Source organism: Semicossyphus pulcher, unplaced genomic scaffold, assembly GCF_022749685.1.
Source record: "Semicossyphus pulcher isolate SPU_LCO1_2020_fin unplaced genomic scaffold, fSemPul1.0.p SCAF_7, whole genome shotgun sequence".
Taxonomy (NCBI): Eukaryota; Metazoa; Chordata; class Actinopteri; order Labriformes; family Labridae; genus Semicossyphus; species Semicossyphus pulcher.
In genome coordinates, this window is record NW_027211748.1 from 8904617 (window position 1) to 8928046 (window position 23430).

Here is a 23430-nt window from a genome sequence, read left to right on the forward strand (position 1 = left end):
TCCGATTCCTTTGTCTCCCAGCTACTCGAGATGATTTTGCAGCCAATGAAGCTTTGTTGTGGCTAATCTTTCTCTCTGCTTCATCCTGTCCTCTCCCACACCCATCCCATCTTTTTTTGCAACAAACACAACTTTTTCCCTTTTAATTACGCCTTTTCATCTGGGGCCCAGTCACAACTGAGAGGAGAGGAGCAGCAACACAATTATACCTTCGAGGAGGAGGAGAGAGAGAGAGAGAGGGGGCTCTCATGGGAGGTGTTGTCTCTGCGTATACGGGTGTGTTGGTGTGTGCATCATGTGCCTGTGTGTGTGCACATGTCAATCCATGCCGGTTCATTTTGTTGGCATTTTGATGTCTGTTATGTGTCGACCACCTATTGTGAGCTGTGATCCTCTTAGCAGGCTTCTGCCAAAAGAGCTATATTTACCCTTACTGGTGATCACAGCACACAAAGAGCAACATGATGAGAGTATGAGCTACCTTTCAGCCCCGTGCCTCCTCCTATAACAGCAGAGGAGAAGCCACTAACTGCATGTGATATGTATGGTAATGGCTGCCACGTTGAGACAAAACCTATTTAGCATTTTTGAATGAAAGGCAGGGAGATGTTTGGCTGTGGTGAGCAAAACCTGGAAAGCCAACAAACCAGAAATCTTACATTTTCTGCAGGTTTGACAGTTTATTCATACGACAAGAGCACCAATTTTCCAGCAATAAGATGATCCGTCTTTGTTCTGTACATTCGAAAATCACACAGCTCCCTGGAGACGGTTGCTACCTTGTACAGTACAAAATGCACCATTACACCGTGTTACAATCAGAATAAGAAAACGCTAAAACAGGTTAAATTCATAGATGAAAAACCCCTGTCACTGCTGTGTAATTAGACCGCATCTTCATTGCTGTCGTACGCACTTGTGTGTGTGTGTGTGTGTGTGTGTGTTGGACTCTGTGCTCATAGTGTGTGTCTGTGTGCGTGCACTGCATACTCATGTGCTCGCCCCCAGCTCGGAGCTGTGCAGTGAATGTATATGTGCTTACTGCAGTCAAACTCTGGTTAGGAACGTTTGCCCTTGCTGCAGCTTTCTACAGCACTATAAATGTGCACGCGCGTGTTTGTGTGTTGTTTTTCATGTGCATGTCAGAGCAGCACAAGAACTACATACATCACCTGTTTTGTAGCCCAGATTTTGTCATTTTTGCAGGTGTTTGATTGTTTTGCGCCTGCACTTCTAAGCTCTGTGTTTATCCCTTCTGTATGTACTTGTCCATTATGTATAAGCTGATAACTCACTGCATCCGTACGCCACTGTGTGTCCGTCACCAGCAGCAATTTGGCTTTAGGCAGAAGGCCTGATTGGGGAAGAAGTCTGAGGGGAGATGGAGCTCTCCCTGGCTAGACTCCAGCTCTGTCCATCCTATTTTAATTACCTATGGCACACACCCAGGGGAATATTTCCCTTCCTCTCTCTCTGTACCTCCTCTCCTTCTTCATCTCCTCCGCTTACATCTTCTCTTTTCATCTCCATCTTTCCTTCATTCACTCCCACAATCTCAGTCTTCTTTCTTCCATCTCTTTTTTTTTTTTTTACCTCTATCGCACACGTAACCTAACAGGCAGCACACGTCTGCGTCAAGTGCCTATGCAGAGGTAACCTTTGCATTAGCATATAAATGACCCTGTAGATTGAATAGTATTTTAGGATATTTAACAGCAAAAGACAGATTCCCTCAACTCTGATTAGAAGCGTTCGGAGGAGACAGGCAGCCACTTGAGGGAATATCGCCTCCACCTCGATAAGATAAAGACTTGACACAGTGATTCCACTGCTGAGGAGAACATGAATGGGTGTGTATGTGTGTGTATAAGAATGTGTGTGTGTGTGTGTGTGTGTATATGAGTGCATGTGAGCAGGTCTGTCAATCTTAACAAATATCTGGGTGTTAATTTCTCATCACTCTGGCCTACTTTGACATCATGTGGTTCTACCGGTATAACCGAAATCTGATACCACTGAAAATTATTTGTAGAGCAACAACTCTGAACTTCCATTAATACTCTTAAGCTCGCAATACTGGCACACATTTAATTCATGAAAGTTCAGTTCACTCTACGAGTTTGTGTGTGACATTTACAAACAGAGTTAGGTGTCTATTAAAAAATACTCTTTGAAGAGTGTCTCCACATGAATATGAAGCTACAGCCAACAGCCAGTTAGCTTAGCTTAGCACAAAGACTGGGAACAGGGGCAAACAGCTAGCCTCGCTATAAGCTTCTCCAAAGTACTAACGAGTGCATTAGTTATTGTTAAAATTTATCAGTACAAAAAAGAAGGTGAACTAACATGAATTTGTAGTTTTACGGGGGTTATGTGTAGGACTATTTTTTGGCTCTGTGCTGTTGTCAGACAAATGGAAACTCCTCAAAGTTACTGCTCCATACTTAGAGCTGTCATTTTCCACTTAACGTTTGTTTAGAGGAGTAATAGGTGGGTTTCTTTACTAAGCTGAAGCTAGGCTAGCTGAACCTCCCTGTTTCTAGTATTTGTACTAGATTAAGCTAACAGGTTGCTAACTGTAGCTTCATGTTAACGTACAGAAATGAGAGTGGTAGCAACCTTATCTAGGTTACCTCTGCGGGAAAAGGTTTAAAGCATTTAGCAAAATGTTTTGTTACTTCTGTAACAAGGAATTTCAAATGCAGAATGAAAAACATTTATCCTTAAAAACGTTGTATTGACCGGTAAAAACATGAATTCACAGTTTCATGGAGGTAATGTGTAGGACTATTTTGTGGCTCTGTGTTGTTGCCAGACAAATGTAAACTCCTGAAAGTTACTGCTCCAAACCAAGAAACAATCCAGCACATAATTTGAGTTATCATTTTTACACTTTACTTTAGAGGACTGGTACAGTAGGTTGGTTTCTTTCTTAAGCTGAAGTTAGGTTAGCCTAACCTCCCTTTTGCAGTCTTTGTAGCCCACTAAGCAAAACTATCAGGATGCTAACGTCAGTGTGGTAGCAATCTTCTTATCTTATCTTATCTTATCTTCTAAAAACCATTCAGCAAAATGTTCAATTATTCCTGTAACAAGGAATTTCAAAGTCAGAATGAAAAGGATATTCCTTTAATTGGATGTTTATGGGCATCAGCCTTTGGGTGTGTAGCCCCCAGCCAATGACAAAATGACCAGCCAAATGACCAGGTGCCAGATCAAAAGCACACATCAAAGAGGAAACTCCTGGGGTCGTTGAGCCGGGGAGTTCAGGCCAAGTTTGAATGTTGTGTTTACAAACTGCAACTGACTAATCCTACTCATTCTGCCTTTAACATTAGAGTTATTGGCTTCCACTGCTGCTCTTCTGATGCATAGCCAACTATCACATGGATCCTAATACTTGAGCTTTTACCCCATTTGGATTCCTTACGTTATAGATGGTCCAACACTTTTAATCAAGTTGCAGTCAAACCAGCTGAACGCTAAACGTGCTGATATTTCTGTAGTTGTTAGAAACGATTCCTAGGACTTTAAGGTAAAGTTTAAGACAGGTTTGTCAGTGTTTTAGTGTGAAACGTGTCTTGTTTCCAGTCATTTTGAGTGAAGTGCATCCATGTGCGTAAAAGGCTTTAGGCAGATTGTTCTCTGTTGTCAGAGTTGAAGTAAATTTGAAAAAGCTGTTGTTGGCATCACATCGACTCAGTCCATTAATACTTGTATTCCTAACAACTTTTTGTTAAAGCCGGAGGCGATGCATCTGAGAGGAACATCTTTATTCATAATGCACATCCTGGTGTTGTTGATGGACAAACTGTGAGATTAATTTCTGGAGCATCGTAATGTTTTTTCTGAACTTTTTTTTTGGAATCAGCTCTGCAAGAAAAACACTCTGAAATCCCTCACGCTTATAATTTGTTCATGCAATTTCCTTTTTTTTTTGTGGAAATCTGTTTAAAGTCTATTAATGAAGCTGTAGAGCTTGTAGGGTGGAACTGTGAAGGTGACCCACTTCTCCCAGTTTAGCCCGTGTCTGAGTTTCTACCCTCAGGCCTTCTTGCTTTATTCCGGGCTTTAACCTGAACGCTGTCTTCAAGAAGCGAGCTGATGAGAAGAGGGTGCAAAGGATTCTGTTACAGCCTGGTCTTCATGTTTATAGAGCTTTTTTTTCCACATTTAAATCCAAATTACACTTATTTAATCAATCTTGTTTTCAAAATTTAAAATAAGCACCTGACAGAGAAGAGCTTCTATTGAAAAAAAGCAGTAAAAACTAGTTTTATCTTCGCCGAATTACTTATTTTGTCCAGAATCAGGTGTGTGTCGCAGCTGATCTCACGTCCAGCTCAGTGTTTTGTCTAAATCACCTCTAATGGACTAAAGATGATCTCTCTGGAAGCTTAGTCAGGCTGAAATTTTACATCTTTAAAAGGGAAACCCCACAAAAAAATCTCAGCATCTTCTCTGAGTGAATGTAATAAATGCATTGTTATGTTTCATTGAATATTGTCCTATTGATTTCAAATGATTTCACATGACTGTCTTGCCGTTTCGTGGATAATATGTGTAGACAAAATCTTTGCAGCTCCCCCATCCCCCTCCTCGCTGACAGAGAGGGGACCCCCACCTCCCCCCTTATTGGTGTCCATGTATGTGTTCATGCACACTCATCTGAATGCACATAGATCTGGGTTCATGTTTAATTGTATGCATCAGTGTGTCTATAGGAATGTGTGCATGTATGTGTTAGAGGACGAACCCGCCCTGCTCGCTTTTACATCTACTGCAATACAACATCTCTGCCTGGCTTTGCTATTGGTTGCTACGGTAACAAAGGCACAGAGTGGAGTGGCTGCAGCAGCTAGAGAGCGGGCGCGAGACAGAATGAGAGAGAGAGAGAGAGAGGGAGACATGTAGACCTAATCACAACAACAGATTTGACACATTGCATCAGAAACAGTCCAGTTGCAGAGACGTGCGAAAAGTCAACGCCACGGAAAGATGTGTTTGGATTGAACTCGTCTAATATCTGTGTCATGCACGCACACGCATACGTATCAGAGGATTAATTACTGTCTGTGCTGTGGCTGCGTGCTGCACAGGTCATGGCTCAAGCAGCTCGACAACAGCACTCGCAGAATCAGTGACGTTTGGTTTGCTTTATCTGCTAAAGCCTTTGGTGTTTATGCCTCAGTGTTTCCTCGTGTTCAGTAAATGCTCCTCTGTGCGAACGGGGAGAGGGATCTTTATTCTGTCTGTGTTTAGCAGGATGAGAGGGTATTGATCTTGCTCAGCGGCTTTACTAGTCGAGATGGTGCAAATATGAGCATGTCCAATATACACTGAAGGCCACTGAGGGGAGGATCATGGGAGGGAATGTAAAGAAGACTCAGTCCCAGCTGATGAGGACCGAACATATGGACGGACTGATAAGACACGAGCAGGTGATTCTGCTCCTTCAGATGACCTGCTGATTGGTTAATGATGTGAGTGTTAGCAGGTGATTCACTAATGGGTGGCCTGATGAGGGTAGATTACAGTGTGTCTGTCGCCTTCATTACATGCGTCCCATGATAGCCGTGTCCGTGTCACACCATTTGATCCTATCACGCCAACATGATCTGACACAAACAGCATAACAGCCCATCTTCTCTCCTCACTTGATTTCCTGATACTCGTTCTGTCACCAGCGGCCTGTTTTCTTTTGCAGCTTGATGAAGCTGAAAGTCTGGAGCAGTCTTTGTCTTCTCTGTCTTTTATCCTTCACCCGTCTGCTGGGAAAACTCAGAAGCCTTGATATTCAAACGCCAAAGCGCTGCCCCAAACCTCTTTATATAGCCGAGAGCGATAAAAATACCGCCTCTGCCGCGGCGCTGGCCGGGCAGCAGCAGAGCTCTAACATACTGGCCTTGGCCCAGATCTGATGGTTTACCTTATGGATCAATACTCTTAATCAATACACACTCTAATGAGGAAGCTCCATCAATGATTGGCTGCAGGTCTGTAGCATGTGGAGGCGCTTTGCAAGTGAATTTGTGTGTGAGGAAGGAAAGAGGGAAGCCCAGCTTTGAACCTCAGGCCTTCTCTCTCTCTCACTCTTTACTTGCAGGCTTTTAATGCGTGTTACATGTCTGAGCCAGGAATGTCACACATCACTATACACAGAATACGTTGGGATCATTTTGCCTATAAGAGTACTAAATTTGCTTTAGGGCAGTTTATGCAACAAATTTCATGTATGCCATTTAAAATTGGGCTTTTTGTCTGCAGGTTTCTAATACATCTGTTTCAGAATGGAGAGAGTGTTTCAGCCTTGGTAATGACAAAAGAGATAGTGACAATGCAAAAATGAAAGAAACTACAGCTCCCAAAGTGCTCGAGGGACATAAAGAGGAAGTGGCATGGATTAAGTGAGATATGAGGCTTTTCTAATTTCTCTATTTTGTTCCTACTCATCTCGTCTCTCTCCTGTCGTCCTGCCTGTGACCCGGAAATTGATCTCTCACTCTCAGTTCTTTAAAGGCATCTTGAGGAGAGAGGAGGCTCACCAGAGGAGCTGTGTGCGAGGACGCACAGGTGTATCCTCTGAGGAAGTCTTTTCTGCACCTGTGATGTTAAAAAAAAGAGTATGACACAGCAGGAATGTACAAACTATAAAAATAAAGGTAGTCATGAACACTGTTGTTCTTCTGAGAGCGATCATACAATCCGGCGGCAGACGATGCAGCTGTGTCACACGTCATATTTAGTACGTACTGATGTCGGTCCCCCCAGAAAATCGTGACACAGGTAGGCAGAGTCGGAATATTGACTGGAAACACCCAAAAAGTTGAAAACAGGAAAAAAGAAAATGCTGTACGAGATTACAAGACAATGAAAAGAAGGTCAAATAGAAATACAACCAACGCACAGCAGTTTAAGTAGCTATTACCTCCTCTGTAACCAAACCTTGACCGACTTCCCAGGGCACAAGGCAGCCTTCTTTTAAGTTAAATTCCTGTGACCTCGAGTCCTCTCCTGGTGTCTCCTCAAATCTGAGGTGGGAGGGACACAAGGAGACGAGTCTTGAGGACATAAGAAGTGAGATATGAGAAGATATGAGATGCTCCAGGGGTGTTTTTAGTCTGTATTTATATCAATTTCGGCAAATTTGCACTTTTGAAAGTGTTCTGAAATAGCTGTTATTAAATCCTAAAAGCAAGAGAGCCATTGATTCACAGACAACCATCAGTGGATTACTTTAAAATTGGATGATTTTCAGGCGAGTCTTGAGTCATCGGGCGTCTTTTTCTGTAGTTTTTAAGCAGATAAATGCACATCTATTATGCAATGGACATCAGGGATGATGCTAGTGAATGAAAGTGGAAGTCACACTGAATCTAATATTAGGCGTATCATATCTGTGTGTACAGATTTGACAGGACTCTGAGATGGACCGCAGCTGTAGCAAGACTTTCATGTGACAATACCAGTCCATTACCGACGATGCCGAATCTCACTGTAACACACGTTTCATTTAATTACATCCTTTTTAGTCCGCACAAGGAAACGGAATTTCATTTTAGGTTTAAGCATCAAATGTGGACCCCTCTCATGAAACGGCTGTAATGAAATGAGCCTGACCCTAAACCTCAATCAGTTCTAGTTCAGGAAATCCCAATGGAGAGTCAGACGGAGCAAACCCTCCTCCCCCCTCAGGGCTCCTCCGATGCCGCTGATGAGGTGGAGGCTTAGAGCCGTCAAACCTGCAATCTTTAGGCTGGAATTTCATTTCAAGTGGCCCCCGGTGTATAGTCTTCAGCCACCATCTCCTCTCTGATGTCTTCAAACAGCTTGTCACTCCAACGTATGCACAGTCTGAAGTGTTGGCAACACAAATGCTTACATATACGACTATGTGCATGCTACACCTGGGTGCATCTGTGTACTTTGAATAGCGGTTGTCGTCACCTTAGCAACTAACACATCTACCTCCCTACCTGCCGCTCTATCTTTGAAAACAGTCGTGGGTTTTTTTTCATCCTGCAACAGACAAGCAGAGAGATATAAAGATGGAGAAATGATGAGAGGAAGGTGTGGGTGATGGAGGGCGAGAGATGGAGGATGAAAGGAAAAGGCGGGGGTTGGGGGGTAAACGTGGTTTTCAGGTTGATTTGACGGCAACAGAATTCATATTGCTCTCATCTTTTTTTCAATTTCTAACCTTTCTTTTTATTGTGTTCCATCAAAATCCACATTTTCCAGGGATTTAGCAGCGCCCTCAGCAAACCCAAGACAAAACCTGAGTACTCCGCCCTTTTCGTTCCCCTCATTTGCCGTGTCTTTTCTTCCCCTTTTCTTTGTTTCTCCTCTTCTTTCAAAGTATTCTCACATCAAAGACGCAAGCTGTGCAGCTGAGCCACGGGCATTTGGAGTAAATGCACAGAAAAGCTTCTACATTTAAACATGTGTTTGATGGTGTGACTGCCATGAGTTATGACTGGTAGTAACTTATGTGAGGCAGTGTTATTCCGCTGTCTTGGTTTAATAGGTGAGAGGGATGCTGATGTACAGCAGGGGGGCTTGTTTTTGACTGTTTCACTCCTTTATGTGGGTTTTTAGTTAAGCTAGCAGCATGGCTCTTTGGATAGCAATGTTGGCGTGTCTATCCGCCCACAACACAAGTCAAGACTGAAGTATCTACTGGATGGACTGCTATTACATTTTGCCCAAACAATTATTGTCCCAGGAGGATTCATTCTGCACACTTTGACTCCTTACTTTTCATCTGGAGAAGAATCAGGTCAACATTTCTTTATTGTCCAGGACTGTGTTTAATGCTAAAGCTAATGCCAATGAAAATGCTATTAGCAAATTTTAGCAGTAAGATTGTGAACATAATGAAGATGGTACTTGCTAAACATGAGTGTGTTAGCATTCTCACTCAGCGTGCAGCTGACACAACAATTGCAGGAGGAATCTGGTCTGGGACCTTTGTAGCTACTGATTTTCGGCCTATAGATTATCTGGTTATGTGAGATGTGAGATCCAGCCTCCCTAATGGCCTGCAGACTCGTCAGAGCTGTCCACATAAATCAAATGTGTGATATTTAGGATTTTAAATCTGGATGATAACAAGCATTTTCCGAGCAGGACCACAATTGCCCATTAAACAGAAAGCTACAAGGGGATGAAGTGGCCACTTCATCTCCTTTCGAAGCAGCTGTTAGCATTGCTTAATGCTTACGTTAGCTAGCATACAGGAAATGAACCTGAACAACCTAACTTGCAGTTCTCGCTAAAGAAAAGACAATGTGTGTTGACCTCGTCTCCCGAAACATTTTCTGATCCAGGCTTGTCAGTAATTCTGTTTTTGGGTTTTGTCTACAGCGATTTATAGTCAGTCTGTGCTTTGTTTTGTATGGGGCGGCTGTGCGCTCAGTGGTCGTCTTTCAACTGGAAGGTTGGTGGTTTGATCCCCAGATCCCTCAGTCTGCATGTTGAAGTGTCCTTGGGCAAGACACTGAACCCCAAATTGCTCACGGTGGCATATAGCCATCCAACGGTGTAAGAGTGATGACTGATTGACAGTTAGGCACTTTACAAAGCAGCCTCTGCCATCAGTGTGTGAATGTGTGTGAATGGGTGAATGTGACATGTAGTGTAAAAGCACTTAGAAAAGCGCTATAGAAGTGCAGTCCATTTACCATTTACATCTGCTCCCTCGTGAGATCATGTGAGGTGGTACGTAATAACTTGTACTGAGTGATGGGCCACTATTTTCAAATCTTGTAGTAAGTGCATGTTTGATATTAAAGAGGAGTATCTGTGAAGTCTCTCTTTATGTGCGTGATGCAACCAGGTTTCTAAGTCAGTGAAGATTTAAACTCATGTCTGAGCCTGCACATATCTTGCACTGAATGACCTTTTTGTGGCCTCTTAACTTTTTAAACACTAAAATCTGTTCCCCCCTTTTCCTTGCTCATGATTTAGAGCATGCATGACTTTTGACCTTTAGAAGACATTGTCCAGCTAACCCGAGTCAGTCACCCCTTCCTCTCTCTGATCTTTACAGACCAGCTATTCATTTTTGTCTCTAATTACCCGCAGTATAACCTCCATATGTCCACATAGAAACACAACTAGTGAAAGAGACACAACCACCCCGACGTGGCTTTGTAACGCTGCGACTGTTGTGTCTCTTGCCGTGTTATATGGCTGAGAGAGTCGCCTTCGATTCACACTGTTTGACAATGGAGTGACATTTCTGACAATAGATCCCCATTATATCACGGAGCAGACAATGGAGGCACATTAGCTCCCTGCTGGAGCCAGGTTGGTGGCAGCAGTCACCTCGCTGCACTTCTGACCCTGTCCTCACAAACACACCCACACAAACACACACACGGACCTGTGAAAGAAAATCTGTCAATACACAGATTTTCTCATATGGAGTACACAACAATGACATTTTCTCTCCCCTCTCTCTGTTAACAGTATATGTGTGTTGCTGCCATGGCGACTGTGGCTCCTCCCCTCACATTTCTGCTCCTGCTGCTTCAACTGGCTGACGGCTCATTCCCAGAGGAACCCAGTCCGCTCAGCTACGTCCCCGTGGAGGGTATGTTTCTCCCTCCCGCTGTGTGTGTGTGTGACTGTATGTGCAGCATACATTGATAAATGGCTGCATGGTGGATGTGGAAATCAGGGGTCAAGGGTCAAAGCCTTGGTGAGAGTTGCTTTGAAGCTACCCAGGCATGCAGATAAATAAAGAGACTTCTCTGCATCAGTCAATGGCAGTATGCATAAATATAAGAGAGGAAGAAAGAGATAAAGACGGAAAAGGAAAGAGACGGAATGATTGTTATATGTGCTGAGAGGTGTGGGAAGATAAAAAAGAGGGAGGCAATTGGATCGGATGGGGTGATACAGACGAGGAGAGAGAAGGCTGAGGGGTGGAGGAGAGAAGGGGAGGAGACAGGTGGAGATGGATCGCTACGTCCTCTCTCTCCCTCCCCTGCAGTCAAGGACAATGAGACGTTTTTCCAATCTGTCTCCTGACGATGAGGGCTCCCTGTGGAGGCTGTTGTCCTCCTCTTTGAAACTTTCTCAGACTCTGACGCTGCCACTTCCTCGCTACACCTCATCTGTACGCTCCCATTTAGCTGAAATGTAGGAAGGAGGGAAGGAAATAACAGTAATGACTGCACACAGGTTTTCTCATTATGGAGCTGCGTGCAGCAAGAAGAAGTGTTTCCGTGTGCCGTAACTGCTACACAGTTCGTCTCTTCAAAACAAAAGCATCAAGATAGAGCGGAGAGACTGTTAAAATGAAGGTTAAAGAAGATGTTTTACATCAAGTTAGGGTTTTAACAAAAAGGGAGAGGGTCTAATAGCACAAGCTAAAGGAAAAATAAAAGGCAGAACAAAAGGCTTGCAGAGTCAGTGGATGGTAGAGAAGAAATCTAAATAGGATGACAAGGCCCAGAAAACACGGAATAAACAGGTAAAACACTGGTACAGCCACGAAAAAGAAACGGGCAGACAAAAACTAAACACACTTGGAAGATGAGGCTTATTAAGGAACAGGTGAAAACAATAAGGGCGGGGCAAACGATCAAACAAGCAGGAAACACAGAAAGGCAGGAAGTACAGCAAGAGGGAAGGTTGAGAAACTGGGAAATAAAAACTGATAAAATGAAACACTTTACGTCTTTGTGTTCATTTCAGTTGTGCGGCGGTATCCTGTGTTCCTGGGCAGAGCTCATCGCGCGGCTCAGAGACAGGAGCTGCACATCCAGACGGTCCTCCAAGTCAACCGCACGCTCTACATAGGAGCCAGGTAACCAACAGCAACCGCCTCCAACTGTGTGGTACCGACGCTCTCGCATTAATATCCTTTTGCTTTCAATTGATGCCACAGCCTCCATCTGCTGTCACTCTGCAGAGGACATTTTCAGTTTGTTCCAGTGAGGAGGAATTCAATTCTGTTGTTAAATGTCAAGTGAGAGCTGTTTGTTCACTTTACTCGAACACGTGATGTATTGAAAATAAGAAGGCAGGAGACAAATCTGGTCCTCGAGGAAGTATATTATATTATATATTATATATACAGGTGTTCACTTAAATATTTACTCTATAAAACACTGAAAAATGGCTTATGTAAATCCCAATAAATATGACCTAATCTAGCTTCTAATACTGCACCCACATGAGGAGAGAGGCAGACATTGCTTCGTGATGAAAAGGCTTATAAATGTACCAAATCAATAACACAAATGAATAATACAGTCCACCTTATTTAAATGAAACATTCACATTTCAAACACAGTTTTAATTTGGTAGATTCAGCCTGTTTGACCACAGCAGATTTCTGTCCCAAAAAACACAAACAGGTGGCCGCCTAACAGAGATGGTTCGATGACAACAACAACAACAGTACTTTAATTTAATCATAAACAAGGCAGGCCGTCATTTTGTACAACACAAATACATTCAATTTCAATTTTTGCCAAATGCATATTAACATAAGCTGCTGTAACTCTGTAAGCCCTCACTTACTAAATTACATCTGCTGTCTGATCAAATCCTAAAACATGATATTTTATAATTCAGTTTTATTCTGCTATGAGTTTAAGAAATACATTTGTAAACTTTCCTAACTGGACAAAGCACAAAAAACTAATAGCCGAACCCTGTCTTACACATGGATATATATCTATAATGGATTCTATCATATTAATGTATTCATATAATTTTAGCAATCATTTGTTGTATCTGTTGCAGAGATGACTTGTACAGAGTGGAGCTGGACAACATGGCAGGTGAAGAGATGTTCTTCAGCAAGGTAAGACTCCTTTCCTTGTTTGCACACAAAACCAAGCGTGCACTAATAAATGATAATGTCCACACACACAAATAACAAACATACTCACACTGTCGCTCGTTTCTTTTTGCAGAAACGGACGTGGGAATCCAATAAGAACGATATTCGAGTGTGCCGGATGAAGGGCAAACATGAGGTGCAGCGCTCGTACACAACACTCTGACTTTGAGATCCGCACTCACATGCATCAACACTATCTACACTATCACACGCATGGACAGACACAGCAGCTGTTACAGAAACCTTATTTCCTCTGGGTGCACCTGCATGCGGTATTTACACAAATTTGATCTTGTTGATACAGAATCAGCACATCACTTAATCACGCTAAAGCACTGAAACGTTACCCAGCCCGAAAGATGTGCATGAAGCTTGAAAGCCATTTTTCTGCACACCTGCATTGAGCCCCTTTTTTTCTTATATCATTCACAGCCTGTAGGGCTGACTACAAAGTGTAACAAATATGTTTGTATTTAAGGTGATAGTTGACAATGTTTTCAGATATGTCGGGAATGTTTTAAGATATGTAGGGAATGTGATCAAAATACAAAAGACAGAGTAAATTTGGGTTGCTTGGTTTTTGGGATGTACCCCAAAATATAAGCTTTATTGTAAATGTATTATTCAACATTTTCATATGCGGTGGCCATTTTTGCTCTGACCTCATGTTCAGGGTGGAAAGCTCAAATGCTGCTACAGCTGTGTTTCACGTTGACAAAGAATATACAGTTGACGTACGAAATCTGTCAAATATTTATCATTTCACTGTTTCCATTAACCGCTAGACAACAGCTAACGTTAGCATTTAACCACCTCCAAGCTAACATTAGTGTTTGATAGTATTTCACGATACAAGGGTTAAACCTAGTCATAGCCAATGGTAAACTAAGCTAGGAATATGTTTAATGCTAACAATTGGCTAGCTGTTATCTAACGCTAGCATTCAATCAATTCCTAGCTAGCTACTGGAACTCAACAGTACAAAAGCAGCATTTGAGTTTCCCCCCTGAGTGTGATTACAGGGGGAAATGGCTGCATTGTGAATGCCGTGAATTTCAACCATCAAAATCAATTCTTGGGAAAAGAAAAATAGGTAACAGGAAACATTATAGAGCAAAAAAAGCAGAAAGAGTGACATAGCCTCAGGAAGAAAACATTAATTGAAATCAGCTGAGAATAAGAGCTATGGGTAAGTCTTGGATTTGTTTGTGCAGAGGAAAACTGAGGAAGAGACAAATAAGCAGGACAGGGCAGCCATCAGCTAGGAAGAAAGAGGCGGCAATACAACAAAAGGAAAAGATGTGTCGCTTCAAAGACGACAGGTGAAAGAAGAAAACATGTTGACTGAAAAAAGTAATTAAAGCTGTGATAAAAGAGAGGCAACAAAGAGAGGAGGAGAGAGACTGGCCTGAGGTGAAGAGATGGTGAGGGAATGAAAGGAAGAAGACAAAAGACAAAGGTGAAAAATGTTAGCTAAAGCCTGCTAACCTTTAGTGCTAATGCTATAAACAGTCTCAGAGCACCTTTTGCAAGTGTGCAGCAATGTAAAGTTATTACAGGCCAAGAATAGATCTTTTTTACTTTAAACATTCAGGAATTCATAACACTGAGAAAGCACAGGTGGAGCTCATAACAATATTTGTGGCTCCGTTCCATTAAGTTGTGCCAACAAGCCAGGAATACAAACTATACTGAAACACCTGGATTCATCCATTGAAAGAGTTGTTATAGGGTAATTTTTGGTAAATACTCTCATACACCTTCTGACTGAGAGTTAGATAGCAGCGTTTAGCCTAGCTTAGCATAAAGGCTGAAAAAAGCAAGCCTGTCTTCTCCTTCCAGCTATTCTAAAACTCATTAATAGACCGTTTATATTTTGTTTGTTTAATCTGTACCAAAGCAGTGCTTCAAGGGTGGTGTGCTAGACTATTTCTCGGCTGGAAGCAGTGACTTTGTGCCGTTTTTTGCCTCGTAACCTTCTGTATGAAATTAAAGAAATTACATATAACATGTTAATTAATGATCATTAGAGAAGAGAGAAGCTAGAGAAGCTGCTTAAAAGATTTTGGAATCTTTGCAATGAGCTATGCTAAGCTAACAGGCGCCTGGCTCTGGCAACACATTTGTCGTACCGACTTGAGAGGGATAATAATCTTCTCATCTAACTCTAGGTTGTCGAACTCTCCTTTAACTTTGACCTTTCCTGCTATGACATTTCAAAAAATCACAAGAAAACTTTATTTATCAAATTAAATTTTTGGTCAGAAATAATGCCAACACTGATTAGCCTCTGCAGTTCAAACACAGACTAGAATCCTATCAGGTGATAGCATGTGCAATTCTCAAATAAAAAGTTTACCAAAGCACGCACACACAGGCCATAAAGACCAGGTGCTGGGCAGAGAGGGCACGGATCCGTGGCGGTAGTTAAATAAAAACTACTTGGGAGCATGATCCAGTGTGCAGACTCTGTTTTTCGCTTCGAGCATCTGCAATTCTATCACAACTAAGAGCACTGTTTTGTTGGCATTTTGAGATTATAAACCGATGTACACATACAATTCTATGGAAAATAACACACTGTCTCAATTCCAGCACTATTCTACAACAAAAATATCTGATACAGTTAGCTAGTAATAAAAGCTAGCATCATATCTTTTTAAAAAGGCACACTGACGAAGTTCCTGATGAACAACTCATCAACTTACACGGGTTAACTCAAGTGCCGTCATTTTCCATCTTTGCAACTCTATGTAATCAGACACGGTTGAAGAGGACAATCACAAAGGAAGTGAGGGGCTGACCAGTGTCATCAAGTTTCAGATTAAGTGGTAGGAAGCAGCTTTAAATTTCAACTCAATCAGCAGCCAGTAGTTTGAAGACGCTCCAAAGCCCCCGTCCTGTTGTTCCTCCAGACGGAGTGAGTTTGAGGGTGTTATTTCCTGTAAGGATTGTTTTAATCAGTGTTTGTTATAAGGCTTCTTGCTCTGACTGGTAGTTTTTGGCTTAGATTTGGTTTAAAACAGTCTCTTTCAAGTTGTGCTCTACTTTGTGATTTGCCCTCCTCTTAAATCCTTCTCTTTTGTCTTTTTTATTAACAGGGAGAGTGCCGTAATTTCATCAAGGTTCTGCTCAGCCAGCATGGAGGCCTGTTTGTTTGTGGAACAAACGCCTTCAACCCGCTGTGTGCCAACTACACAGTTAGTATCCCTCTTTCTGTCAGCCTGTGTTTCTCTGTGTGTCTGCCAGTTTGTTCAAAAATAATTGTTTCCTGTTGCAGAGAGACACTCTGGAGTTGGTGGGAGAGCCTGTCAGTGGGATGGCACGCTGCCCGTATGATCCACGACATGCCAATGTGGCTTTATTTGCAGGTAGTACTTTGTTTGTTGCACTCTAAAGATGAAGAACTCGCTCTAGCAGACATCAGACTCAGTTTTCAGCTCCAGACATTGAAACGTCTGCGCCCTTGTGTTTACCTTTGCAAATGATTTATAGTCAGACCTCTCGCCGCATTGCTTGTTTGGTTTTAATCTTCCTGACCTTGTGCTATCTCCCCATCTGTATCTTCCCCTTCTTCTTAATCTCCTCCTTTCCTCTCTCTGCGCTGCTCTCAGATGGAAGTCTCTTTACGGGCACCGTGACAGACTTCCTCGCCATCGATGCGGTGATCTATCGCAGCCTCGGTGACAGCCCCGCCCTGCGCACGGTCAAACACGACTCCAAATGGTTCAGAGGTACTTTTTCAGAACAGATGCATAAATGACCCCCCTGAGCCAGACACCTTCAGTAGACAACAAAGAAGAAAATAACAGACACCATCACCTTTAGCTTTGATTGTTGACTGAAAGAAAGTTAAAGGCTGCGGCTGTCTCTTATGAGTGAATAGGATGATTCTGGGGGCTACATAATAAGCTACATTCAGGGACACCAATCATGATTAGGTGCATGTTTAATAGATTCCTTATAAGTGGAACAGGCTCAGGCAGAGTGATGTATTCAGGTTAGTCCGACTCCTCCGTTTCAGGGTTTTAACGAGCCTCCTATTAGAAAGTTGAGCTGTTTTCCTTGGAGAGAAAAAAAAGCAGGAGCAGGTCAGAGTTGGAACAATGCTGGTTGAATAAATGAAACATAATGTGTATCCTCTTGTCCATGATGATAAATTAAACAATACATGAATATTTAATGAGCTGGGCTGGTGGACAGCAGCGGTTTATGTTGATGTGGCTGTTATTACAGCGCAGTGTCGGGAACTGTGGAGGGTTACTTTTGGCCCCAGGCGCTGCGTTGCTACTGTTTAGTATGTGTGAGTGTGTGTGTGAGCGCGGTGTGAATGTGTGTAACAGTGTTTTCTAATATGACTTTTTCAGAGCCCTACTTTGTGAGCTCCATGGAGTGGGGGCCGCATATTTATTTCTTCTTCAGAGAGATGGCGATGGAGTTTCATCATCTAGAGAAGGTGCTTTTCACTCTCTGTCTTTCTTTCTCCCCTTTTATTCTTCATTTTACTTAACGATGCTTGTTTTATTCCAGGTAATGGTGTCCCGTGTGGCTCGTGTGTGTAAGGCTGACCTGGGCGGCTCTCAGCGCGTCCTGGAGAAACAGTGGACCACCTTCCTGAAAGCCCGCCTCAACTGCTCCGTCCCGGGAGATTCACACTTTTACTTCAACCTCTTACACGCCACCAGCGGCATCATCCACATGCAGGGGCGAGACGTCATCCTGGGTCTCTTCTCCACGCCGCCAAACAGGTACAGAGCTGCACAAAACGTGCACATCACAAAGAAACATGAACACTTTTTGCTTCATAAATGTCTCTTTTCTTCTTCTGTTGTAGCATCCCTGGCTCTGCAGTGTGTGTGTTTGACATGCAGCAGCTCGCTCACGTCTTTGAGGGAAGGTTTAAAGAGCAGAAATCCCCCGAGTCTATTTGGACTCCAGTCCCGGACGAGGCAGTGCCGAAACCAAGGTACTGTTATGGCATTGTTATGCAAAAGGGGTGAACTTGTGCTGAATGCTGCAGTTCTGCTGTCCTGAGCATCTATCTCACATAAAGTCTACTTTTTCCTCTGCCATAAGCTCAAACTGTCAATCACACCACAGCTTCACTACTATTCAGCAAATATTTTTATACAGCCTCCAGCAGCAGCAAAAAGCTCTCTCTCTCCTTTATTTTCCTCTCTGCGTCTGCAGACCAGGAGGATGTGCAGTGCAGGGATCCAGATTTAGCTCCTCTAACACGCTGCCAGATGAGGTTCTGAACTTCGTGAAGACCCACCCGCTGATGGATGAGACCGTTCCCCTTCTGGGGCACAGACCCTGGGTGGTCAAGACAATGGGAAGGTACTGACTTAGTTATTTTTTATAGCGCCCATGCAGAACTTTTTCATAGCATGAAAAAAGGAAGCATAAATCTGAAAACCTCCTTCATAGCCCGTAGGTCCAATAGAATGTTTTACATTGATCTCATGTACATATGTGTCCGTGTAGGTACCAGCTGACGTCGATGGTGGTGGACACAGAAGCCGGTCCCCATAAGAACCGAACAGTTTTGTTCCTGGGCTCCACCAGAGGAACCATCCTGAAGTTTCTAATGATTCCCAGCGGAGACTCGGTCTCCCACAGCAGCGTGTTTCTGGAGGAGGTGGAAGGATTCAACCCAGAGAAGTGAGTAGGAGTGGAGCCGTATTCGTCCTTGATCTCCAATAAATAAAACATTTCAGCATGTTGCTCCAGGTAGATCGGGTCTCATGTTGCCTGCTTTCATTTGAGAAATGAAGAGCTGCAGTGATTTTCAACACAGAACTCCTCAGTTACACTTTAACATTTGATTGTAACATTTCAAAGGAAAGCTTAGAGTGGAGAAATAATAGTTTATTACATTGCATCTTTTACATGTACGTTCACATTATGTAATAAGAGGTTTGACTTTAGGGTAGGAGCTTAAAATCCTTTTTATTATTGATTAATGTCACAGGTATTTACTTTATTCATCTAATAATTGGTCTTAAAAAATGTAGCCAAAGAAAATGTTAAATAACATTTTCCAAATGTCCAAAGTTTTTATTTAAAATAATGTTTCTATGACTCCAATACTTCAAGATATTCAGTTAAATAGGTTTAATACAAAGGAAAGTATATAACTGTCACATTTTAGGGGCTTGAACAAGAGAATATTTGGCATTTTGTCTGAAAAAAAGCTTATTGAATAAGCTGCTCTGTCTGATTTAATGATGACATATGAATCCCGTTTCAATGATCATCCTGTCATCCAACCTTTTGTATTACCGAAAAACCTTTAGCTTAGATTTATACCTTGCTGTAAAACCCCTGAACATCAAAAATGGAATAAGGATTAAGCACAAAGCAGAGTTTATTTCTTCCCAGTACAGCCTGGTCTCTGCTCAGTGTCTGTGTAGATCTAGATAAACCTCTGTGGTATAATGTTGTGACCATTTATCTAAGTGTAAGCGAATAAGGGTTGACTGTCTTAAAGTGCCGACAGATGAGGCCTATTCACCCTGTCACAGATTGATTTGAGGCCAAAAAGAGTACATTGACCTCAGTCTGCTGCCTCCTGTCCTCACACACGTGTCCGTCTCTGTCTGCAGGTGTGGCGAGGACTCTCCTCAGGCCCGTCAGCTCCTGTCACTGTCGTTGGACCGGACCAGCCACACTCTGCTGCTGGCCTTCCCCTCCTGTCTGGTCCGAGTGCCCACGTCTCGCTGCCACCTGCACTCTCGCTGCATGAAGTAAGTGAAGGACGGTCGCCTGTTTTTGTCTTGGAGAGTAGTTTCCTCTCCCTGGATGTTTCTTTGGCTGATATTTAGGTCAGTTTGAATGTAGCAATGGACATTAGCCAAGGCACCGCTCACTGGCCAACTTCTGTTTCCTCCTTGTGCGATGACTCCAGATTAGTGCTGTTGTCCCACTAAAATATGTTTCTGTTGTTGTTTCAGTCACCAAAGGACAGTGTTTGTCAAACTGCAGCTAGCTAGCTTGGTGTGATATGCTATGGTGGGAGCATTTGTCCCTTGGATATAGCATTTAGCTTGACACAAGAGGCCTCAGTCGTCTTGTTCTGAGTTTGTTTGTAATAAAAATAGATGATTTATTATGAATACCAAGGAGGCGTTTGTTTATCACTGCACATATGGGGAAGATGTTTTGAAGTAGAACGGCACACTGTGAACCTGATCCCCACAGCGGCCATAAATCACACTCACATACAGGAAGCTGAGAACAAGTAGCAACTGCATACAGTATGTGTGTCTGCTGTGTATGAAGATGGAAACCAGATGAGGGTTTAGCCTTTCAAAGCTCCTCTACATATTGGATTTCAAAGCATCACAAATAAATCTCATAGGTCCATCGAAACATAGCTTATAGTTAAAAGGTTATAATGACCCTCTATGTCTAGATATAAGCTTGTTAGCATGTTTGACAGTAAGCTAGCTAACCGCCCCACTAAATTCACAGTTATTGCATCGGCTCCCAGATTGGAGAACAAGAACTCTTTCTTTAAGTTTCCCAGAGAGAGTTTTTATGCTGAAATAATAAAAATGGCGTTCGATCGTTTTAACTTTTTATATGTCTTGGTGTGTGTGTGTGTGTGTGCAGGAGTTGTTTAGCCTCCAGGGACCCGTACTGTGGCTGGACCAGAGGCAGCACCTGCTCCTTCCTGAGACCAGGCACACGGTGAGGACAACACACCCACACAAACACACACCTACTTACACACCTACACACGCACACACACACACAAGCCCTCCCCAGTTTCCTACCTCTGCAGAGCGGCTGTCTTTAAACCCAGCTGTGTGTGAAAGGAGTTTTATCAGTGAAGTTGCAATATACGTATACAAAGGTCTGGCCTCTTAGCTAATGTTGATTTGCATTTTAAACTAAGGCAGAAAATGATAAAAGGACACAATGTTTAAAAGGATGTAGTGAAAGAAGTGTTTTGAGAGACATAGAAAGCAAGTCTTTAGACTCCTGTTTATTCCACAGTGTCCATTTAGGAGACTTTAAGGACATAGTTACAAACGTAAGAAAAAAGAAACAGAAATAAAGGGAACAGCTCGACTTGAAAGTTAAATCAAACTCAAATACAACACTATAAAGAAGAAAGTAATGCATAAATAAGTAAACAAAAACAAGCTTACTCTGGTAAATATTCTAGTTTTACTTCAAAGAAGCCATTATTATTCAACAAACTCAGCAAGACTGGTTAAGTGGTTGATATTTTTGTATTAAATATTCACTCTTCCTTTGAATCATGCACTGAATCCATTACTAAAGATGGTGTCCACACATATTAAACAACATAAATTAGTTAAGTGTAAAAGCTTGCTTTTATTCTTATCATTGTGTGTAAGCCGCTTTATAGTTACATATTGCGATTCATGTCCATCTGCATTTAAAAAGTTCAAGTTTTTTCACGTGGAGAGACTCTGAAGATGCAAGAAACATTTCTCTGTCTTTATGGGGTTTGTAATTATTTAAGTTTCCCCTCCAGTGAAACTCAAGTGTTTAACCTTGTAAACATCTCCATGTGGTGTTCTTCATGTGCTACAAGACATATCAGGGACAACATCAGCAGTCATCTCCATGGCTGGGCCTGTCTGCTTTAAAACTGCAGTGTACCAAGGACAGGCTGAACAACACGTTTTCAGATTGGCAGGTTTGAGACGTCACAAACCTAAGGAGCCAATCCCGTTAATGGACGGGGTGACGCTGTGCATATCATTATGTGCAACCTATGGCAACCACTTTGGCGATGCGCGAGCCAGCTGTAACCGTCATTACAATTTTTGCAAACTCACTACTGACTACTAACGTTAACGTTACTACTAATTACTACGTTTCAAGCTAGTTAAGTTTCAACAACTCGCTACTAAACGATCGCAGAGACGAGTTTTGTTTTAGGCTTTAATTTACGAAAGGAGAAACGTAGTGCATAGTGGGCGGGGCCTGTGCAGATCCAGGAATTTTTATGAGGGAGAAGGAGGAGATGCCTTGTTGGGATTTTTAGAAGGTAATTAAAGTATTTTGCAGAAAAAACATATCAGACAGAATTTATTATTTCAAGCAGATAATTGTATACGTCTTAAAACATCATTGTGATATGTCATAGATTAATGAACAATTGTATTTGTTTGTGTATTTCAGTCAGGGTGTATATTATTTATATGATTTAGGGTACTAGATACAGACCTTAATTATTCAATAATAATATCAAAATAATTACTATAATTATCTCTCTAAAATTTCTATTCAAATAAAAAATATGAAGCAATAATTGTTGCAACACTAGTACCTGCATTGAGTCAGTCAAACACTGTACCTAGTATATCAATCCCTTTTTCCAGCTCTGTCACCACCTGTCAGCTGACCCCGACCTCTGACCTCTCTGACATGTGGCAAGAAAAAATAGAAAATCAATAATGGGATCAATGTTGTATCCCATTACACTCAAATGACACATCAATATCTGCCATATCAACAAATGTCCCCATTCCTGTACAGTTTACTTTGCAAATTAGAGCATGTTGGTAAAAAATCCATTCCTACATTAATTATTTTGTTTTAAGTCAGTTTTAATGTTAGACCGTAACATGAGACGAGATCACATAACTGTAAACAGTGAATAAAGGGAGCTTTAACGATTGACACTGTGTGATGTCTTTATATGTGCTTATGTGTTTGTCTGTGTGTGACTGCAGGCTGCCTTTTCAACAAGATGTGGATTATGGAAACACCACCTCCCACCTAGGAGACTGTGATGGTAGGTTGCAGCACTATGACATGGATGCTTCTGTCTGTGTGCGGTGGGCTGAGAGCAGGCTCCCCCTAGTGGCCGACTCCCTCATTACACTCCCTCTGTCTACTTGTCACTGAACATTTTGTCCTTAAAAAAATCCTCTGATTCTTCCGAGTGAGAAGATATTGATGACGATTAATGTGAATAGAGCACATTTTAATTATCCGAGGTGTAATGTGGTTTCTTCCCCCAACGTCAGTGAGATCTATTTAACCTTGATTCTAGCAGCTGAGTGTTTGGTTGTCTCTGTCAGTGCTGAATCAGGTGGGAGTGGAACTGGGATTCTGGTTTCAGCTTCACTTTCCGCAGGTCAGAAACGCTCCCAGTGTGAGACAGTTTAATTAGGGAGGATGTGAGAGGTAGACAATACATCTATACCGCACAATGGGAAATGATACATCCTCCTGTTAGGAGGCTTTGTTCTCTCGAAGCTGCGTCTACATCTGAGAGAGGAATGACCGAGGGTAGCCCGTGAGCAAGCTGGAAATAGCCTAAAATACTGATGTCACTTCTTTTGAGAAGCTCAGATGTCGCTGCAGCAGCGCCAGAGAGGGGGGGCTCTTTGAACCTTACTCTGAAATTCACAAAGTCAGTGGAAACCAAAAGAAAGTCATTTTCATTCCAGCAGAGTCTTTCTGAACTGTTTTAGGTCAGTTTCAAAGTCATCAAATGTTTCTGGTGAGATCAGGGTACATCGCACATTCCTAGCCCTCGCCACACTCGTTCATTTTAATCTGATATACGGACTTCT

The 23430-nt window shown here is 42.3% G+C and overlaps 1 protein-coding gene across 1 annotated transcript in view; it reads left to right on the forward strand.

Moving 5' to 3' along the window:
- Positions 1-23430, forward strand: part of LOC138611369 (semaphorin-6B-like) — a 32056-nt gene that overhangs the window by 3981 nt on the left and 4645 nt on the right. Inside the window, exons 2-16 of the mRNA XM_069684435.1 lie at positions 10474-10597; positions 11707-11818; positions 12763-12823; positions 12936-12998; positions 15964-16062; positions 16143-16233; positions 16477-16596; positions 17230-17318; positions 17393-17610; positions 17697-17828; positions 18053-18202; positions 18350-18526; positions 19471-19611; positions 20480-20557; positions 22582-22643. Coding sequence (XP_069540536.1) covers positions 10477-10597; positions 11707-11818; positions 12763-12823; positions 12936-12998; positions 15964-16062; positions 16143-16233; positions 16477-16596; positions 17230-17318; positions 17393-17610; positions 17697-17828; positions 18053-18202; positions 18350-18526; positions 19471-19611; positions 20480-20557; positions 22582-22643 — 1714 coding nt within the window. The 5' untranslated portion in view covers positions 10474-10476. The remainder of the gene's footprint in view (positions 1-10473; positions 10598-11706; positions 11819-12762; positions 12824-12935; positions 12999-15963; positions 16063-16142; positions 16234-16476; positions 16597-17229; positions 17319-17392; positions 17611-17696; positions 17829-18052; positions 18203-18349; positions 18527-19470; positions 19612-20479; positions 20558-22581; positions 22644-23430) is intronic.